Genomic DNA, 19,428 nt, shown 5'->3' with positions numbered 1-19,428 from the left:
CTAATAGCTTCAAGTAACTTCTATAGACGATTACACCCAATTTGTATTTCCAATCTAGACTTTTCTTCCAAGTACAAGATTCAACTTGATCCACTTGCCTACCTGCCAACCCACATGGATAGTTAGTTCACTGGCAAATCTAGTTTAATACACCCAAATCAAACTCATCATTTGTTTTTTGTTGTTTTTTTTTTTTTGTATCATTTTCACCATGTCAGCTAACACCTACTTGCTGAAATCTAGAAGCAGAAAGTTATTCTTAATATTCCTTCTGTATGCCCTCTTGCCAATCCGACACTATGTTCTAAATGAGGTTCAATATCTGAAATATTTCGTCATCCTTTCACTTCATTTCTCTCTCTGACCCTGCCACAACTCTAACCAGAGCTACCAATATGTCCAGCCTGAACATCCTAGAAGATGCCTTGAAGTTTTCTGTCTCTTTAATCCAATTTCCAAATAGCATTCTAGGGAATACACACTTTAAAAGTACAAATTACATTACTGAATTAAATACAACCCCTCACCCCAAGACACACAATATATATGCAGGATGGTAGTGAGGATATATATAATCCAACAGAAGGAAAAAGAAAAAAGAAACAAACAGCAAATGGAAAGTATAGAGTAATGTACAGATCTGAATCTCCTGAATACTAGGCAGTTACAGTAGCTGTCTATGAATTAAATGCACTGATAAAAAGATAAAGATCATCATTTTAGATTAGAAAATATTATCTATAAACTGCTTATAAAAGAAGGACCTTTTAGTATAAGAATATGGAAAGATGGAAAAGGCCCAGCCATGTAAATTTAAAGACAAAACAGATTTAAAGCAAGCTGTATTGGATGAGGCAGTAGTGACATTTCAAAGGAACCAAAAGGTCAATCTGATAGGAAAATACAGAAATTCTCTACTTAATTCAACTGTCAGAAAAATGAAGTACAACTCAGCAAACTAAAATTAAAAATAAACTTCCATTACAATAGGGGGAGATTATAAAATACCCTCTTTAGCAAGTTATATACAGGAAAACCCAGAAGGGATAGAAGTAATTTGAATAATTACAAACTGGTCCCTACTAACCTATATAGATCTAACTGCAGAATACACCTCGTTTTCAAGTAAATGAAAATATCACTGAAACTGATATTTGGAGTTGCAAACTGATATCTTGAGTTCCAAGGATTGAAGTCACTGAATGTACTCTAGTCAGAGTGCCACTGAGCTAAAAATTTATAACAAAAAGGTAACAAGAGAATGTCTGAATATTAAGGAAAACATTTAGAAATTAACATAATAGAAATGAGAAAAATCAGCAAAAGTTGCTTCTCTGCAAAAATTAATAACCCAAGAACATTAAGAACAAAACAGAAAACACGAATTACAAAATGAAAATGAAAAGGCCTCATTACACATTCTACAGGTATTTGGGAAATAATGCGAGGGTATTATGAATAACTTTGTGCCAAAGAATTTGAAATTTTACCTAAAATGGGTAAATTCCTTGAAAAACAACACTTATTAAAACTGTCACAAACACTAAAAAACCAGAATCTTTTAAATAAATCTTAACAGGAATATAAAAAACTTTATAACTCATATAACAAAACCTAGCCCAGAACTAGGCCAAATGACTTGACTGGTGACTGCTTCAAGGAATCTAATGAAGAACTAATAATTTTGCACACACACACATCTCCAGAAAACCAAACACTCTTCAACTCAGTTTATGAAGCCAGAACAACCTTGAATTCACAATCTCATCAACACTTATTAAAAGGAAGAACTAAGGCTAGTCCCTCAAACATGGAAGCACATATTCTAAACAAAATGTTAGCAAATTGACTCCAGGGATATATAAGGAAATTACATCATGACAGTTCATTTTAAGAAAGCAAGGGTATTTTCACCCCACCCCTCAAAAAATATGGCGGAAATGTGTATGCGATAGTGGGCACTAGAAATGGATTATAATACAGAAACCACATATCAAGGACAGCTGCAGAAGATAGATCTTATGTGGGTTCCAGTACAGATCTATATTATGCTTGGGTTGCTCCATGTAATCACCTAAATAAAATATTTCAATAGATGCAGAAAGGCATCTGCTGAAATTTCAAACTATTTAGGTAAACCAGAAATAGAAGGGAATTTCCTTATTTGATATGGAGTACCTATTTCAAAACACCTGCAGCAAACATCACATATAACAAAGAATATTAAGTGCTTCCTGATGAAATGGGGAAGACAACAAGGAATTAGGCAGCACTGCTTCTAGTAAACATTGCAACAGAGGTGGTGGGCAATATGGTAATAAAAAGTATGACTAGAATGAAATAATAAAGCATTGCGTTATTTGTAGGCAACAGAATTATCTCCAAAAGCCCAACCTAAGGGAGCTAAAGTCAAAACACAAAATCAATCTGTAGAATATACGTAATGTCTTTCCTTAGGATTTTAACCACATGTTTTATGACCCTCTGCAAGAAAAGGGAATTCTTTAAAACTCTGTCCTAACGATGGTATCTTTTTTTAATTGTTATGAAGAAATGAAGAAATATCATGGTATAAATTTTATGATCATTTGCTTAGAATTGTAGCAGCACTATGTTTTCAGAGCAGTCTAGAAACCTGATATTCTAGGACATAGGGTTCAGTAAATATGAATATTTAAACAGATAATGGAAAGTTAGACGTTTGAAAATGGAAGTAAGACCTCAGTTGAAAGGAGATCAGATTTGACTGCTAAGCATTCCTGAGACACTGGATCTGCCCAGTCTAGCTCCCCAGGTGCGCTCTGGCTCTGCCACCCTCCAGAGCAGGCTGAGCGGACCCTGCCTAGGACTCTTTCTCCATTCTACATGCCCTTTCATAAGTTTATAGATAAACAGTAAACGTTCTTTTACACAAGGGTAAACTGTTTTCAAATCGGCAGTTTTTGTTTTGAACACTTGAAGAGTCCAGAGAGTTTTTTAAATATTTAAATTATGTCCCAGTTCTCATTTCCATTAGGTTTTTGCAAACAAGAAAGTGGGGAAACATACACAGAGGAAGATTCTCTCTGCGTCATCCAAAACACGGTCACAGTGACCGTCCTCAGTGAAATCATTTGAGATTCATTGCTGACCAAAAGAACAGTCCAGGAAGAGTTATTTTGGCTTATACACTTCAAACTATACTAACAAATGCATTCAGTGAATGAACAAGAAGATGGGGCATGTGTTTTGTCTCTGTTTTACCCATGGAGGGAGTTCACGAAGCACAGGGTCTGTAGCTGGAAAGGGTGTCCGTGCCGAGGAACAGCTTGGAAAGCCTGCAGTCCGCACATACCTTCCACTCAGAGAACAGGGACCTGGCAGAATTGAGGGCACTGCCTGGGGAAGCTGCTGCATCTGCCAGCTGTTTGGTCAATTACAATAAAACCTCAATATGATAGGGTAAAATCCCCAAATGAGTATCTGTGACATTTAAAGGAAAAAATCCGAGTTAGATAGAAAAGCAGTATATTTTTATTGAGACACAAAACATTTTTCTTTTTCACAGAAGCCCAGTAAGTCATCTATGCTTCTGAGAAAGAGTGCATTTTTTCAATAAAGCCATCTTCTACCTATTTCTTCTCACTATGAACTGACAGAATATTATATAAAAACTAGAAAGATGAATGACAAAAGAAACATTTCTAAATATTTAAAGCAAAGAAATGAGAAGAAAGCTTTAAAAACTTTTTACTATGAAAGATAGTCATTCTAATTGAGTATTTTATAATGGACTATCATAAAAAGTGGAGTATTTGAATAAATCCTTATTATGAATAAATGCCATGCTACTCAGAAAAAGTTCTTTGGATACTTACAGAAAATATCCTGAGCTCCGATTGCATATTTCTCCTATTACAATTACTCAGAAAGAATGTGTGTGAAATAGACATTTGTTTTTATACTGTATGAGTTATTTTTTAATGTACTACTATTTTGCCTTAATAAAATTATAACCATTGGGTTTATCTTTAAATGAAGTTTTATATTTTTACACCTGATTTTCCCCTAAAAATCACCATCTTATTCTAACTTTAGAATCTAACTGTGCATTTTCTCTTACTATTCTGACTCTTAGAGGTGTTGCCAGTGAGGACTGGGGAGGAAGCCCCAAGCACACGCCAAACATATCAAACCCCAGATCCATCTTTTTGACACTTAGGCCCCAGAGGCAAAACAACGTCAGCCAAAAAATTCCCTTTTTTTTTCACTATTCTAATTTTTCTCTTTCTATATTCAAATAGAAGGCCAAGAAAGATCAGTTATGAAACCACAGAAAACAGTGTACCTCTAGAAATAAAAACTCCAGGGCTCAAATGCAAACACACATCAGTGTCAGCCATCAGTTTATTGGCAACTGATATTTGGAACAATTTAAAACTCAAAGCACTTTCAGGGTGAGTGGGGGAAAGAGCCATATGGAACTCTGCAGAAAATAAAGGATGAGGAATTAAAGCAAATTATATAAAATGAGGTAGTATACTATATAATTTTTAGGTTTAACAATGGAATATAGTAATTCACTTATATTTATACCTGAACTGTGAATTACCAGATAATTCAATTCAGCAATACTTAGGTAATCTGCCTCTATGTGATGTATTTTGCAAGCAATGATCATATAAAAGCAAAGATGTGAAATGCTCCCTTTTACCTGCCTACAAGTTAAGGAAACAAATGACAATAAAAAGGGTAACAGCCTAAGAAGTGTCAAAATACTAATAATTCATGTTCTAAGGGCCAAGCTCCATTCTAAGTTGATCTTCCCAATACACCAGCTGACTCAACTCTTACAACCCCACGTAGGTGCTATTATCACCCTCGTTTTGCCCATGGGGAGACCTGAGGCACATGGGCTTTAATGGTGCAGAAGCAAGAGGTCAAGTCCATGTACCACACTCAACAGCCAAACTGCCTAACCACTCCTGCACCCACTAATCATGAGGGTGCACCTCAGAGAAGCCAATCTTCAACAAACAGGAAAGGCTTTACAGAAGAGCACAACACCCCTAGTTCAGAGTATGCTTATTACCTAGTTGACCAGGGTGAGTTACAGACCCATCTCCTCATCCCCTTCATTTATCACACAGGCATCAACTGTGCTCTAACTACTTATGCTCAAGGGCATAAGGCTATGAACAAAACAGAGATCTCAGTCTAATTCACCTTAGAGTCTAGACATGGGATCTTATCTAAACAAGACAAAGTAGAGCACGGTGGTAAAAAAAAAAAAATAAAAAGGCAGAGAAAGGAGAACAAGAAGTGCTGATGGGTAAGTGAAAGTGAGAAAGGATTTTCAGAGAAGGGATCCACAGAGAACAAGACATTTGAATGAAGACCTATAGTGAGTGAGAAGAGACAATCTCTGTACTTCTTAGTATAATGAATTCCTTATTGGAAAGCTGTTTATTGCATCCAAAATCATACCAATTAATACTTAACCCATCTATATGTTTGTTGTGAAGATTAAATGGGAAAAGTAGGGACAGTACACTTAGCTCAGTGCCTGGCACACAATGACTGCTATTATTACTGCTACTATCTTAATAAAGTCACAAATCAGATATAAGGTCCCCCCAGTCTGCTCACCCTGGGAGTCCAAGAAAAGCACCTAATATTCTATTAGTCAGATGCATAACAAGTGACTGATTCTAGAATCAATAGAGCAACAGCCTCTAAGGTCAATCAAGAGCATGGGTCACTGACATGAGAGGACTCACAGAGGCAGGGTGCCTGGTGCCCAGGTGGTGAGTGGAAGGGCAGCTTGCCCATTCAGAGACTTCACTCTCTAGCTGTTTTCATGTCTACTTTTTGGCTGCAAGTAAAGTGTTTACTTTTCCTTCTATGAATGGATGATTTTCCATAGCTCTGGGGTTTTTAAAGGTCAGCAATAATAAAAGACTTAGGAAAAGCTCTTCAATATTTTTTTGCCATTATTATGAATTTCTTTATAAAAAATGTTGAGATACAGAAGATAATCAAAAGCAATGCATGGAAAATCTGTATTCAGGTCCAAAAGCAGCTTAGTCCAGCAATTTTCCTCAGTTTTCTCCCTAATGATTTAAACATCCATTTTCACTCACTTCTGCAGAAGTACATTTGCAGGAGGAAAGAGTGTGAAGAACAGTAGCCTTCAGAGTGGGAAGCCACTTCCTTACCTGGAATGTGATATGATCTATTTTCTCTTTACACCTGGGAGAAAAAGGATCCAATTGCTAACCTAAATTCTCCCTTTAGAAAAGTAAACACTCGTATTCTCTTACTAAATTTTTCAGTTTCAGACCCTAAGGCCACTAAAAAACACAAAATTCTTTGGGCCAAGCGGCCAGATGCAACATATTATTGTGTGAGGGTGCCTCGGTGTTCTACTTGGCTAAATCACTTTCAAAAATATTTTCTCTTTGGGGAGAGATACACAGTCCTATCTCCATGCCACAAAACCACCAATTGCCTGGGAGTATTGTCAACAATGGGCTTATACTTTCCTTCCATACTGTGCATAGAAAATGTACCTAAATGCCTGAAAACAAAACCACCCTATTTCCAATTCATTGTTAGCTCTTTGATTTGGCAAAAGTTGCCTTTACTGTATTTTCTGGCTCCCAATGAACACAAAGTTGGCCTAAGAATTTGAACCCAACTTTTCATTCTTTCTGCTATCACTGTTCTCAGTAAACATCAACAATCTACCCAGCCCTACCACTTGCATTTGTTATGGTTCCCCTTTCAAATAAGTTACAAAGAAATGGTTTATAGTAGGTGTCTGGAAAGGTTATGGGATTGGAGGCTCCATCACTGTTTAACAGCAGGACTTGCTGCTTTGAATAGTTTGACTATAAACCTGTAGGATTCAGAGTTACTAGATGTTGTAAGAAGTCTCCTTCCAACACTGTAGTTCTTAATTTTTGCCAATCTTGGAATTGTTTTGAAATGTGAAAAGCAAATAGAACATTCAGGGGAAGAAGATATAGGAGTGGAATATATAAATTAAAGTGAAAAGGTTTTGGTTTTTTCTTTTATGGTGAAAAATGGGTAATGCCAAAAATAGATCTACCTGATTTTAAAAAATAGACTATTTCTCAGAGCAGTTTTAGGTTCCCAGTAAAATTACTCCCCATCATCAGAATGCCTGGCACCAGAGGGGCACCTCCTTTCCACGCAGGAACCTACACACACACACACACACACACACACACACACACACACACACGTTACCAAGTCAAGTACCATTTACTTTCAGGTTTGCTCTTGGTGGAATACTGCCTGATTTATCACCTTATCACCCCCTTGTCTGCACAAGAGAATTCATGCTGGAAACAGGAAGTGGTCTCTCAGCAGGCCACCTCATGCCCCTTGTCCATTTACTGAACAAGTTTTCAAAGACATTTATCACTGGTGGATGATCAGTTTGAAAAAGAGAGACATATACTCAGAAACGAACTGTCTACTTTTTTCATACTCTAGAGGCAGAATGGCCAGTTGTGACCATCGTAATCTCCTAATTCTTTGCTGCAGCCCTCAGATTTTTTTTTTTTTGGTGTTTCTTTTTTGGCATAGAGGAACTGGGGTATAGGACAGAGGTGCAGTGGGCGAGAGGATTCACCAGACAGACTGGGGAGCAGAACAAGTGGATCTACTGAAACACATTGAGGGGAGCAGTGGGCAAGACAGAAGAGGTCTGCTGCATCCTGTGGGTTAGCTCCATGGCCAGGGGTTGAACTCAGACCACAACCAAAGTGGTGTTAGTGCTGAGATTTAAACCCCACGCCACCAGGGAGCGACCCCCCCGCCCCACCACCAATCCAAATCCTTTTTAATCTGCGCTTTTTCTTTTTTCAATAGGGTTATGTCACTTTCTAACACATTCTACAGTTGTTATCTCAGCCAAGAAAGGAAGGATCTTATTTTGTTCACTGACATTGCTCCAGTACCTGGAACAGAGGCTGGCATATGGGATACACTTAAATATTTGTCAGATGGATGAATGAATGAAGATGCTTTTGAAAATACAGTACTTTAGGGGGTGGCTGTAGTCACAGTTTGGAGGGCTAACTAGCACAACTACCCTGCTGTTGTCTGTTGTCAGGTTCTCTCAGGGTCCATGCCCCTGGGATTACCCCTCTATGTGTACAAGCTGGATAGCACATGAAGGCCTGGTCATGTGTCATGTCCCAGCTGCACCTGGCAAGTAGTCACTTAGCTGGACGCCCAGCTGCGAGGCCAGGACCCAGAGGCACTTCTCGCCAGGGTCAAGAACGAGGCGTAACACACAGAAATTCGACTGTGACTCGTGTCCCTACTCTCCTCCCCCGCACAATCTTCCTGCTGAGGATGAAGAAACCAAATCTTGAGTCAACTTACAAATGCAAACATTATTTTTCAGATGAATTAAAATTTCACAATGAAGAAAAGAGACAGAGCAAAAGAATTTTCATTTTTCTAAATGAATGAATAAATTGGAATATAAGACAGTAAGCTGAATGAAAGAAGTAAAAGGATTTCATATCCTTTTCCATACAGGATGGGAGCTCTAACTAGAGAATGAAAAAATAGGAGATGAGAAGAAAGAAACGCACAGAGCAGGTAGGGCAACAGAAGACCCTGCTCCCCTGCACTTTTCTGCCCTCCACACGGGGACCTGAGGAAGGGATTCCCTGCATTATACACAGCATGCAGCTCCGGGCTTCTTCTTTTTTAAAAAAGATTTATTTATTTATGCATACAAGAGCTGGGGCACAGGCCAGAGATGCAGGGGGTAAGAGGATTCACCAGAGACAGAGTGGGGAACAGAACAGGTAGACTGAATGAAATACACTGCTGAGGGGAGCAGCGGGCATGACAGGAGAGGTCTGCCTCGCCATGTGGGTTGTTCCCTGGCTGGCCGGGGATCGAACTTGTGCTGCAGAGGCTGTGGATTGCTTCATAGTGCAGTGCTTAACCCCTTGTGCCACCAGTGAGGCCCTCCAGGCTTCTTTACATCTGTGACCTGTAACTGTATTCTTCAAGTATGCATGTGTATCTTTCCACCTGCATTCTGCACTGCCTTATACAGGATTCCCCTCCTGAAATGTAGCCCCCAGTGGACAAAAATTGTGTTTGCCCTTAGCACAGAATCAGCGTCTGGTGCAGCACAGGCACCCACGAGGTGGCACTTGCTGAGGAAAGAACAAATGAAATGTTCACGCACCACTTACTTGCTGCTCCGTTGCAACTGCTCTTCAAATAACACTGCTGTTCTTCATCTCATGGGGGAGAAACAAGGTTTTCCTCCTTCCTCTCCCAGGTATGTGTTCTCAGAGCATCACATACAGAAGGGAAAGGAAGGAGCTGCTGGGGAGGGGGGAGGTGGTAGGAGGGTGAGTATATATTTCTATATATACCCTTCTTTGTGGATCAGTAACTGGGACCAGATGCTGACAGCTTTCTAAGCCATGGAAATCAGGGAAGGATCATCCCTCCCTTGACCAGACAGGAGTCACTTAGCCCTGCTTAGAGGAGGGTCTGCCAGCCTAGCGTCAACATGGCTTCAGCTGCTTTAAAGAAGTGGGTAGATGGGCATGAAGTAGGAGAGCCAGCCACTAGTCCATGGTGATTCAAGTGCCGGGCACATCAGCCCTATAGCTAAACCCTGATCACATGAGCTGGCTTCATCCTACACTACAGTCAGGGGTAGAATCAGGACATAGAGCTACTGCTACACACTTCAAACCAAGTCCAACAACAGGTACATTGGACTGGTTCAATAAATGGGTTAATCCCATTAAAAAATGAAAGCCTTGGAGAGTTTATTCTAGAAAGATATCAGCATACCTAATAATCGGGGAGATTTCTAGTTATAATACCATATATGAGCACAATAATCTAAATTACCCATTTTATTACTTGCAGAATTATCCAGTGTCAGGAAAAAACAAAACAAAACACTTAGTCCATACCAAGTTTCAAAGACAGTTAACTAAGTGCAGTAGTTTATAAAGCAGTAGATAAACACATTTTAAAATTCAAATCTTTACTAAGTGAATTACAAACAAAATCAGAATTGCAGCTAAATTAATAGTAACAATCAAATAGCAGAAATTGATTAAAATGGTATCAAATTTAAAAAGTTAACTAAGTACAAAAGAAATGATCGATGTGACCATCTTTATGTTGGCTTATTCTTGTGGAACACAAGGTATATGAGTGAGCAGTTGAGGTGACTTGGGCTTTTATTTTTTTTTTGAACCCAGTTCAAAAAAATCAGAACCTAAATCACTCTTCAGTGAAGGAAACCTCGATCACCCATGATTTAGAGCCAGCTGGAGAAGCAAGCTGCACCCAGAATGCAAGGAAGTCTGCATGCTGGGAAACTGTTCCATAAACCATTCAGAGTGGCTGTGCCCAGCCCTCCCTGGAGCGGGATGCCCTCTCCTGAAGAGGACACACGTTCAGGTGCTGTCTTGTCCTGGCGTAAAACTTGAACCACTAAAACATGGAGTCTTTGTAAGTCTCTCCTGGCCATTTTTTATGAGGTTTTTCCCCTCCAATTCCCAACTTTTGATGATCTCCAAACTCCTTAATCTGCTGTTCCAGCCCCCCTTTGCACTCTCTCTCTCTTTCAGTAGAAGCCAAATCTGGCATCAAGGCTTTGTCTGCTCAGAGGAGAGCAGTGGCAACAACTACTGCATTTTATAAGATCAGTTATTTGTCCCAGTATAGTAATTCATTTCAGATGAACCTGGTACTGTTCCTCAGCAGGGTTCCATGGTAGTATGAGCAAGAGAGCAGGCACTTCCTGTTGTACTATTTTTCAGAGCAAATTATTTGGGTATAATAATAGACCCAGGCAGAGCCTTTGCAATGTACTTCTTCAAAATACAGTTAGGTTTTGATAACCTACATTCTCATTCACAAGGATTGAAATGATGATTATGGGACTATCCTCAGTTTACTTTTAAAAGGATTCAGATGAATTATTCCTCCATTTATCAAACTATAATAAATCATTAAGAACATAAATCTTATGAACATAACCAGTGCTGCATCACTACAAAAACACAGATTGCAAATGGCAAACAAAGAGTGTTATCTCAACAATTTACAATTCAGTCTGCTTGAGGGGATAATAAATACGATAGGTAAGAAAGCAAACTGCTGAGAGGTTGGCATATTAGAGGTATAACTGTAAAATTTCTGCTGACAATGGTGCAAAGAAACCAACCAAAACATAACTTTTACAAAAAATGATCTAGAAAATCTATACAAAGCACAATTACAACTATTGTCACAGTTTTCCTTTTGGTCTCCCACTTGTAACCAAAATCACCACCTCCCATACCTCTTGGTTAGTTCAGTACCAATAGTGGAAGCTCTGTATTTTCACCATCATAAACTTGGTTATCATATTTGTAAATCCCAGAAACCCCTGAGCTATGATTTCAGGTAGGAGTCATTTTCATGAATACAAGCTTTGAGGTCTTAAATTACAAGTATCTCTTAGTGCCTTAGAGTCTTTTAGTAGAAAGTCATCTCTTCTCTGCTTTATTGCACAACCACTATCTGATCTTTTGTGGGTTATCTTACCTTCACACGTTCGGCCATCTGCAGAGATGGAGAAACCCTGTTCACAGATACAGTGGAAAGAACCTTCTGTGTTCAGACACTCCCCATGAGGCCCACAGAGTCCAGTCCGTTCACATTCATTAACATCTGGAATGAAAGAGTTCCAAATGTTTGAAAAAAATCTGTTTTGTCTTCATATGACACTAGACATACAGTAAGCAACTGACTCCAAGTGCGACATATTAATAGTGTGCTATGCATGTCCACCACAGCATTCCTCAGTTACATTCAATCTCTACTAGTTATAGAGTGATTGGTTTAAGTTTCTCCTAGTTAACTGCAGTCATAACTATCACAGGTCCTCAGTCTCATCCAGGCAGTGGCCTCACAAGTCATTTTTCCATTTTCCAGAAACCTCCTCATGGCTCCTTCATCTCTCACTAAATAGCTTTCTCAATACATCCTTTAAGAAGTTCATCTTTAATTCAACTAAACACTTACTGAAAGCTACCTACATGCCAGTTGTATGGGATGGGGTCCATGCCCTGACAAAGTTGTATTAATAAAACAGGAGAGACAAGGGCCTCCCCGGTGGTGCAGCGGTTGAGCGCTGGGTTGCGAAGCTGCCCGCGGCCTCTGCGGCACCGGTTCTATCCCTGGCTGCTCCCCAGCCACCGGAGGAGGGTCCCGCATGGCGCGCAAACCTCTCCTGCCACCCGCTGCTCCCCTCAGCAGTGTACTTCGGTCGTTCTGCCTGCTCTGCTCCCCGCTCTGGCTCTGGCGAATTCTCTCACCCTCCCACGCTTCTGACTGTACCCAGTGCATGTATAAAACAAAAACAAACAAATAAATAAAACATGCCTCTATTAAAAAAAAAATAAAACAGGAGAGACAAGAACCAACATGAATTTTGCAAAGCTTAATAGGAACACAAAAAGGTACAGATTATGAGCCCCCCCAACCCACCTAGTGTCCTCTGGAATTGCTTAGCCACCAACCCCGGAGTCTTCCTCAGTAAAATCACCCTTTCCCTGTATCCAGATTTCATTTGGTTCCACTTTTTGCCCTGCTGATTTCATTGTGCAACAGAAATTCTGATAATATCATTGATTTGTCCACCTTTTCATAATAATCCTGAACCCTTTACCCTTCCATCTGCCATAGAATTGAGGATAGTTGGCTTATTCATTGCTGAATCAAAGGAAGAAACCAAGCAGAAATCATTCATATTTTCTTAATCCTCCCAGTTTTGTAATTGTCACTAACGTTAAAATATTTCAAGGAAGAGGAATGACTCATTTTCTAGCTGCTTATTTCTCAGTATGGTTTCACTCTGCTTTCAATTCTTGACCTCTCTTATAAAATCTGATTGTATTCTATATTTGCTCTCTACTTACTGGTAATTCCTTATATGGATAAACTTTTTTGAACTCTAACCTCATACCTTTTAGTTCCATTTTTTCTTTCCAACCTGCTTTCTAAAATTACCTCTCTCTGGGCAACAGGATGCTACAAAGTTCCACCAGCCAGGGGATCATGTCCAAGACCCACATCCATCTTGCTGAGCCCTAAACGTTATCTGGGATCTGTTCTGTGCTTCGCCCTATGCCTCAATGTGGCGCTTTAAAAGCTGCCTGCTTGGCAACTTCACACAGAGAATAATGTGCATAAATGTCAGAAGTAATTGATTAACAAATAATTATCTAAAAAGTTTGATGACAGGAACAGAAAACAAATTCCCAGACTCTTTTCCAGGAAACTACTAAGAAAGAACAACATGCATATCTGGAACTAGAGAAACATATGCATTTAATTTGGGTTGCACTTATTGAGGCATTTCTAAACCATGCTGCTCTGCTAGTAACTCAGCTGAAAGCCAGACTATATTTAAGTTGGGTTTCTTTCATGGGTCCGAGATTCCACAGAAAATCACAATTTGGCACATGTATGTCAGAACGTGAAATCCAAGTGCGCTCAGAATCACAAACGCATGCTGCCACATTCTCAAAGAGATGATTAACATGGACTTTCCAGGCTGTCAGGGTATCAATGTTAGTTTTCCCGCAGAAAAAGGCTCAAACACACCTCCTTCTGAAAATGCCTTATTGGATATGAACTATTTTCATACTGAATGTGCAACTACCTTCAGATTATAAGGTAAGGTTTAAAGTGTGTACCTAGCAAACGTTTTTATTTGAGAATGTCTGGCGGCTGCTAGCAGTGCCATCAATTACATTTTCTTCATTGGAGAAGCTAAAATCTACACTTATATATAGAATGCTGACCTGATCAAGGGACTTTCAGAGAGAAGCAGACTATTGACCTTAAGAGGAGTGAAAGGTCACAAGGTTGCCTCCAATGACACACTAAAATGAGTTGAGTGTATACAACATTATAGACAGCCTCTAACTGGAGAAGGTGGGTGATAGAGAAGATTCACTGACAATATATTCTTTAAATGGTTGGTACTGCACCTGTTCCAGGGATGCTTTTCACTTGTACTTAAAATTTCAAGCAGACATATTAATTTAGTCTAGGAAACAGGAATCACCAGTATGATAGAATAAAATCAATTTAATAGTGATTAATAGTAAAACATATGTCTGGAATAATCACACATCTGAGAGATATCAGAACACAAATTCAAATGTAATGTATTTAGAGGAGATAGCAGCACTAATTATTACATGACTAAATTAACTTCATGTTATTTAACTCTCGAACTTGAGTTATAAATTTACGGTATGAAATCACGGTCCATTTATACAAGATTTGGTTTAGCCCCTATGCAGTCAAAACAGCTGTGCCAAGAGGAATTAGAAATCACCACTTTGAAGTAAAAAAAAATGTGTCATATACATATCAGGATTTTTTTTTTTTTGGTTTTTGCATCTCTTGGTATTTATATATAAATCAAGATTCATATTTTGTCAAGATTTGAAGGCCCCAAAATGGAAACATGCTCAATAAATTTATAATTCAACTCTTCATTCCTTACTGCATTAAATCTAAGCACATTTAATTTCTACATTAGAAAAAGTGAAACATTTAAATTCATCTTATTTCATCATGATGGCAAATAAATTGTATCAAATAGGCACACAGCCGTATAGTTAAATTTGGGGACAGATGAGAGGAGCTATAACTTATGTTGACTCAAAATTTAAAAAGTCATACATGTCCAGCAGTGGTAGATAAAAAATAATTCCAATACTCCTTTATTTATTTGAACTTTGGGCTACTCTACAGAGTCCCATAATGGCAGAGGAACAGCGAGAAAAAATATCTGTCAAGTATCATAATAAGCATACTGTAAGCATACTGTAAATCCATGTAAGTGTGAGTTTTCTATGGAAAAAATAGGTCTAGATTTAGTTAGATAAATGACTATGGAAAAACTTGTAGGGCAGCTCCATATAGCTGAAAAAATTGGGACAAAGCACTTAGACAACCTGATTTCTTTTAGTTCCAGCATCAACAATGGTTCAGTGTGTAATACTGAGAAAAACACAATCATCTTTCTTTTGGCTATAAATGTAGGAATAATTGCTAGGGTAATATAGGGAAGAGTCGGGGTAATACTGGATTCAAAAAGCTCTACCACTTAATAACAAGGAGCATAATAATTTCTCTGAGTTTCAGTTACTTGAGCATACAAAGGATGTAAGAAATGCCACTTCTTAAATTCTGTAAGAATTAAGTGAAGTATCTATAGAACTTGTCACACAGGAGGTGTCCAGTTAAAGCTATAGGGATAGGTGCTGTATTCTCATTAGTATTGTGTCTACTGTAGTGGTGTTTGGAAGATTAAATTGTGACAGCACTTTGAAAAATATAAAACCATGTCCTCTATAATATTAACCATCAGATTTTTTAAGAATAGATGAAGTTGGACACTGGCTAAAAGCAAGCACTAGGGAAAAGACAGTAAATATCAGCTATGAGGCATAATGAAGTAGCTGCATGAAGGCTATTAAAAAAAATATAATGTAGAATTAAATACCAAGGTTGACCCATGAAAGGAACAGCAAACCATAGGGATTTCAGTTACCACATTAAGCACGGAAATCCAAACATATGAAAATTATGACTATGAAAATTATGACTTTGAAAAGAGAATTACCTTGACATCCTTTATGGTCATTTAGCTGGAATCCGTCTGGACAGGTACAATCATATGAACCTTCGGTATTAATGCAGTCTCCTCCCTGGCAAACACTCTTGTCTTCCAAGCACTCGTTGATATCTGCAAATCAATTTTTTATCTGCATTTTATTGAGGTAACACTGGGTTACAACGCTGCATGTGATTTAAAGGCATGGGAGCACACCCCCTGAGAGGTACGTCACCACATCTCACCCACCACCAGGGCGTCCTCAGTCCACAGTGCTCCTCCACAATCCATTGTGCCCAGTCCCCACTGAGTCATCTCCCCTCATAGTCTCAGTCCCACAATCGGATTTCTAGGGTTACTGGTTACAGATCAATTTTTAAAAGTTAAAAGACTAACCTATATGAGAAAATTTGCATTTTCCATATCTTTACACAGAAACATCACACAAAGGTACATTTTACATCTTTTTTGTTTTTACATTTTACATGATTTTTTTACATGATTTTTCAATAGATGTCAGCTTTTTAATTTTTGGATTTTTTAAAAATGAAACACTCGGATGGGATTTTAACTTTGAGCAATGTATATAGTTTTAACAGCAAATGAAATTAATTAGAAAACTCAAAGTACTGTCACAAACAATAATTTACATGGTCATGTAGTTTGTGATGACAGAGAATAAAAACACTTTTTAAATAAATATTGTTAAGAATATACGGAGCATCTATTTACACAAGACATTGTATTGTGCGTTATAGGAAACGCGTTCAAGTATCCTGCATGATCCCTGCTCCAAAGAGAAATATTTGTTTTAAAAAATAAACTGTATTAACAAAAATAAGTACATAAAATATTGCTTTAGAAGTCCAAAGCAATTTAACATAAAGATTGCAAAAAAAAGTAATTATTCATCAAAAGAATAATACCAACTTCAGGTGTCACATGAATAGAAGAGAGATATTGTAAAGGTCAAAGGCAGCTTCGTTTAACAGAGGGGATTTACTGGGAGTCCTGACAGCAGGGTGGAATGTGGAGAGAAGAAGAGGGGCTTTGCAGGAAAGGGATTCAGCAAGATCAAAGCCTCCTTGAAGTCACTTATTTAGCAGCTGTCACAAACAGGTTTGATGTTGCCAGGATTGTTTAATGCATATATTTATAGCATATGTGCAGCCAAAAATGGTTTGCATAACCAATAATGAATTTCGACTGTGAGCATGTGAGACAATTAATGGTCTCTCACTGCATGAATGTAGACGGATCTTTCATGAGGGCTGTTTATTACCACGCTGACTTCTAGTCAGAGCTCATTATTCCAAACACAATCCATGAGTCTCTCTCTCTTCTGTTGTCTGTGCAGGATTTAAATTATTAGCATTGAAGAAAGCTAAGGAACAAAGTCTTCTTTGTTTTCTCAGAATTTGGCATATTATGGCATTTCTTGCAAATAATTATGATTGCAGCTAAAATACATGAGAGGTTCCAGGAAGAAGTGAATTTGGAGACCGCTATAGTCTCTTATTCTCTCCTCTGCTAGCTCAAACACGGGCACACCAAATTAAATTTTCCTCATAGAATCCAATCAGCCAACTAACTGGGACATTCATGAGACAAACAGAGAGTATGAAAATGCCTTAAACTTTCATTCTTTCAAAATAAAAACAAGTTATGATGCTCACCCAGATTTAAAATGTCTCAAAGTACTGATCCTAAAATGTAAAACACACCTAATGTGATTCTGTCCCAACTAAAGAAGGCTATTGCTTCTTCTTTAGGGTGTTTTTCTAACTCCGCTGAAGTACAATTTATATAGCCAATAGTTGTCTAATTTATAGAGGGCCACAAATTTTGACAAATGTAGATACGTTCTTGTGATCACCACATCAAGATACAGGAATTTCTGTATCTGGGTTCCACTGTAGGATTCTTAAGTCCTTGTGAAAGCAATCACTTTTTAAGGAAATAGGGATATCTTTGTAAGACAGTTATCCTATAGGAACAAAGCTTGGTGATGTTTTCCTCTGACTCTTTCTTCCAATCTGACACTTTTTCCAATCTAACTATGCAATGTCCATTTCTATTAACCTGATACCATTCCTATTAACAAATACCACTACAAGACAGTTAAAAAAAACCCACAGTGCACAATTAAAATAGATAAAAACATGGAGAAATAAATGTTTCCTGCAAAGTTTAAATATGCCAAGAAATATTTCATTCAGCAGTTAACTGACCCAAGGTCTATCAAGATTTCTAAAAGCGGAAGTTAATTTAATTGGGAACAGGCTTTTAGATATAAATTCTGTGAAAAGAGTTCTCAAGTCCCAACTTTACTAGTTGAATGATCTGGAAAAGCTTGTCAAATGGGAATAAATCCTAGCCTATTGTTTATGAATCTTTGCCATAAAACATCCACTAAACAAACAAACTGGACCATTACCAAAAAAAAGGAGAGAGATAGAGGCATTTCACCATCCTACAAGTTTTTCTTGCACACCCCCCCCTTCCTGTTTGGCTGCTTCTGCAAAGCATTTTTGAGATTCATCCAAGTTGTGTTTATCAATAGCTCTTTCTCTTTATTGCTTACTATTCCATTATATAAACATCCCATGATTTTCTTATCCATTCACCTTTTGATGACTATTTGGGGACTGTTTACATTTTGGCTATAATGAATAAAGATTCTATACACATTCATATCTAAGTCTGCCTGAATGCATGTTTTCATTTTTCTTGAGAAAATCCCAAGGGGTAGAATGGCTGGATCATATAATAGATCTAACTTTTGAAGAAACTCTTTTCTAAAGTTACTGTACTCTTTTACATTCCCATCATCACAGTTTGAAAGTTCACCTGCTCCATATTTGCCCCAATAGCTGCACAGCTATTCCAATGGGTGCTGAGTAGGAGAGGCGCTGTTTTCAGTTTTACTTCTCTTTCTTGTGTAGGAAATTGAGACAATGAAGTGAGAAAAGGCGTATTTGATCAAAATATGTGAAAAATCTCAACTCAAAACAACCAATGGGAATCCCAAGACTATAAATTTCAGCAATGAGACACATGGCTGATAAAGTACAATGGATCTTTCCAAACAATAAGATAATGTGACACGAAACAATTCAGTAAAAAGCTCCTCTACTTCATCATAATTAGTCTTTTTCTTGATCCCTTATTTGGGTCTTCTAAATTCCTGCTATGAGTGAGACCATCCGGAATTTTTCTTTTTCTTTCTGGCTTATTTCACTGAGCATGATCCCTTCCAGCTCCATCCACGTTGCTGACTAATTATGATAAAGTGAAAATTAAAATTAACAGGCAACTATAAACCAGAGACACACTACAGGGGGAGGGAGAAGGGAGTAGGATCAAAACAAGGGTGGTGGGAATTGTATGGGGGCTATAACAAAGAAGAAAATGCATACATTGTATAAAAATGAAAAATGATGTACAAAATATACTTAAAAATATTTTTTAAAAGAATAAAAAAAAAAGCTCCTCTACCTCTTTCAAAGGTGCAGTAAAGATTCACTCAGAGACTAACTCTCCACGTGTGGTGGGCATAGGGAGAGGGGCACAGTCCTGTCACTCGCAGTTCCAAGGGTTCTAAGAGGGTTCTAAATGTAGGAAATCAGCAGGTGAGTTGGAAAAAAATCTGTTGTAGGGTGGACAAGGAACAGAGAATTCATAAGTGACAGGCTGGGGACAGACTGGCCCAGCAGCCCTGACCACCTCAGGAT

The 19,428-nt window shown here is 38.2% G+C and overlaps 1 protein-coding gene across 25 annotated transcripts in view; it reads right to left on the bottom strand.

Annotated features, from left to right (window-relative positions):
• LTBP1 (latent transforming growth factor beta binding protein 1) overlaps positions 1–19,428 on the bottom strand; it is a gene marked incomplete at both ends in the record, with an annotated part of 334,198 nt that overhangs the window by 50,996 nt on the left and 263,774 nt on the right. For all 25 annotated transcript variants that reach the window (XM_084234386.1, XM_084234397.1, XM_084234387.1 and 22 more), the window contains 2 exons: positions 11,602–11,727; positions 15,704–15,826. In XM_084234386.1, coding sequence (XP_084090512.1) covers positions 11,602–11,727; positions 15,704–15,826 — 249 coding nt within the window. The remainder of the gene's footprint in view (positions 1–11,601; positions 11,728–15,703; positions 15,827–19,428) is intronic.

Source organism: Talpa europaea (genome assembly GCF_964194135.1).
Source record: "Talpa europaea genome assembly, chromosome: 6".
Lineage (NCBI taxonomy): Eukaryota > Metazoa > Chordata > Mammalia > Eulipotyphla > Talpidae > Talpa > Talpa europaea.
Note: the sequence above shows the minus strand (reverse complement) of the source record. Positions and strands in the feature narration are given on the sequence as shown.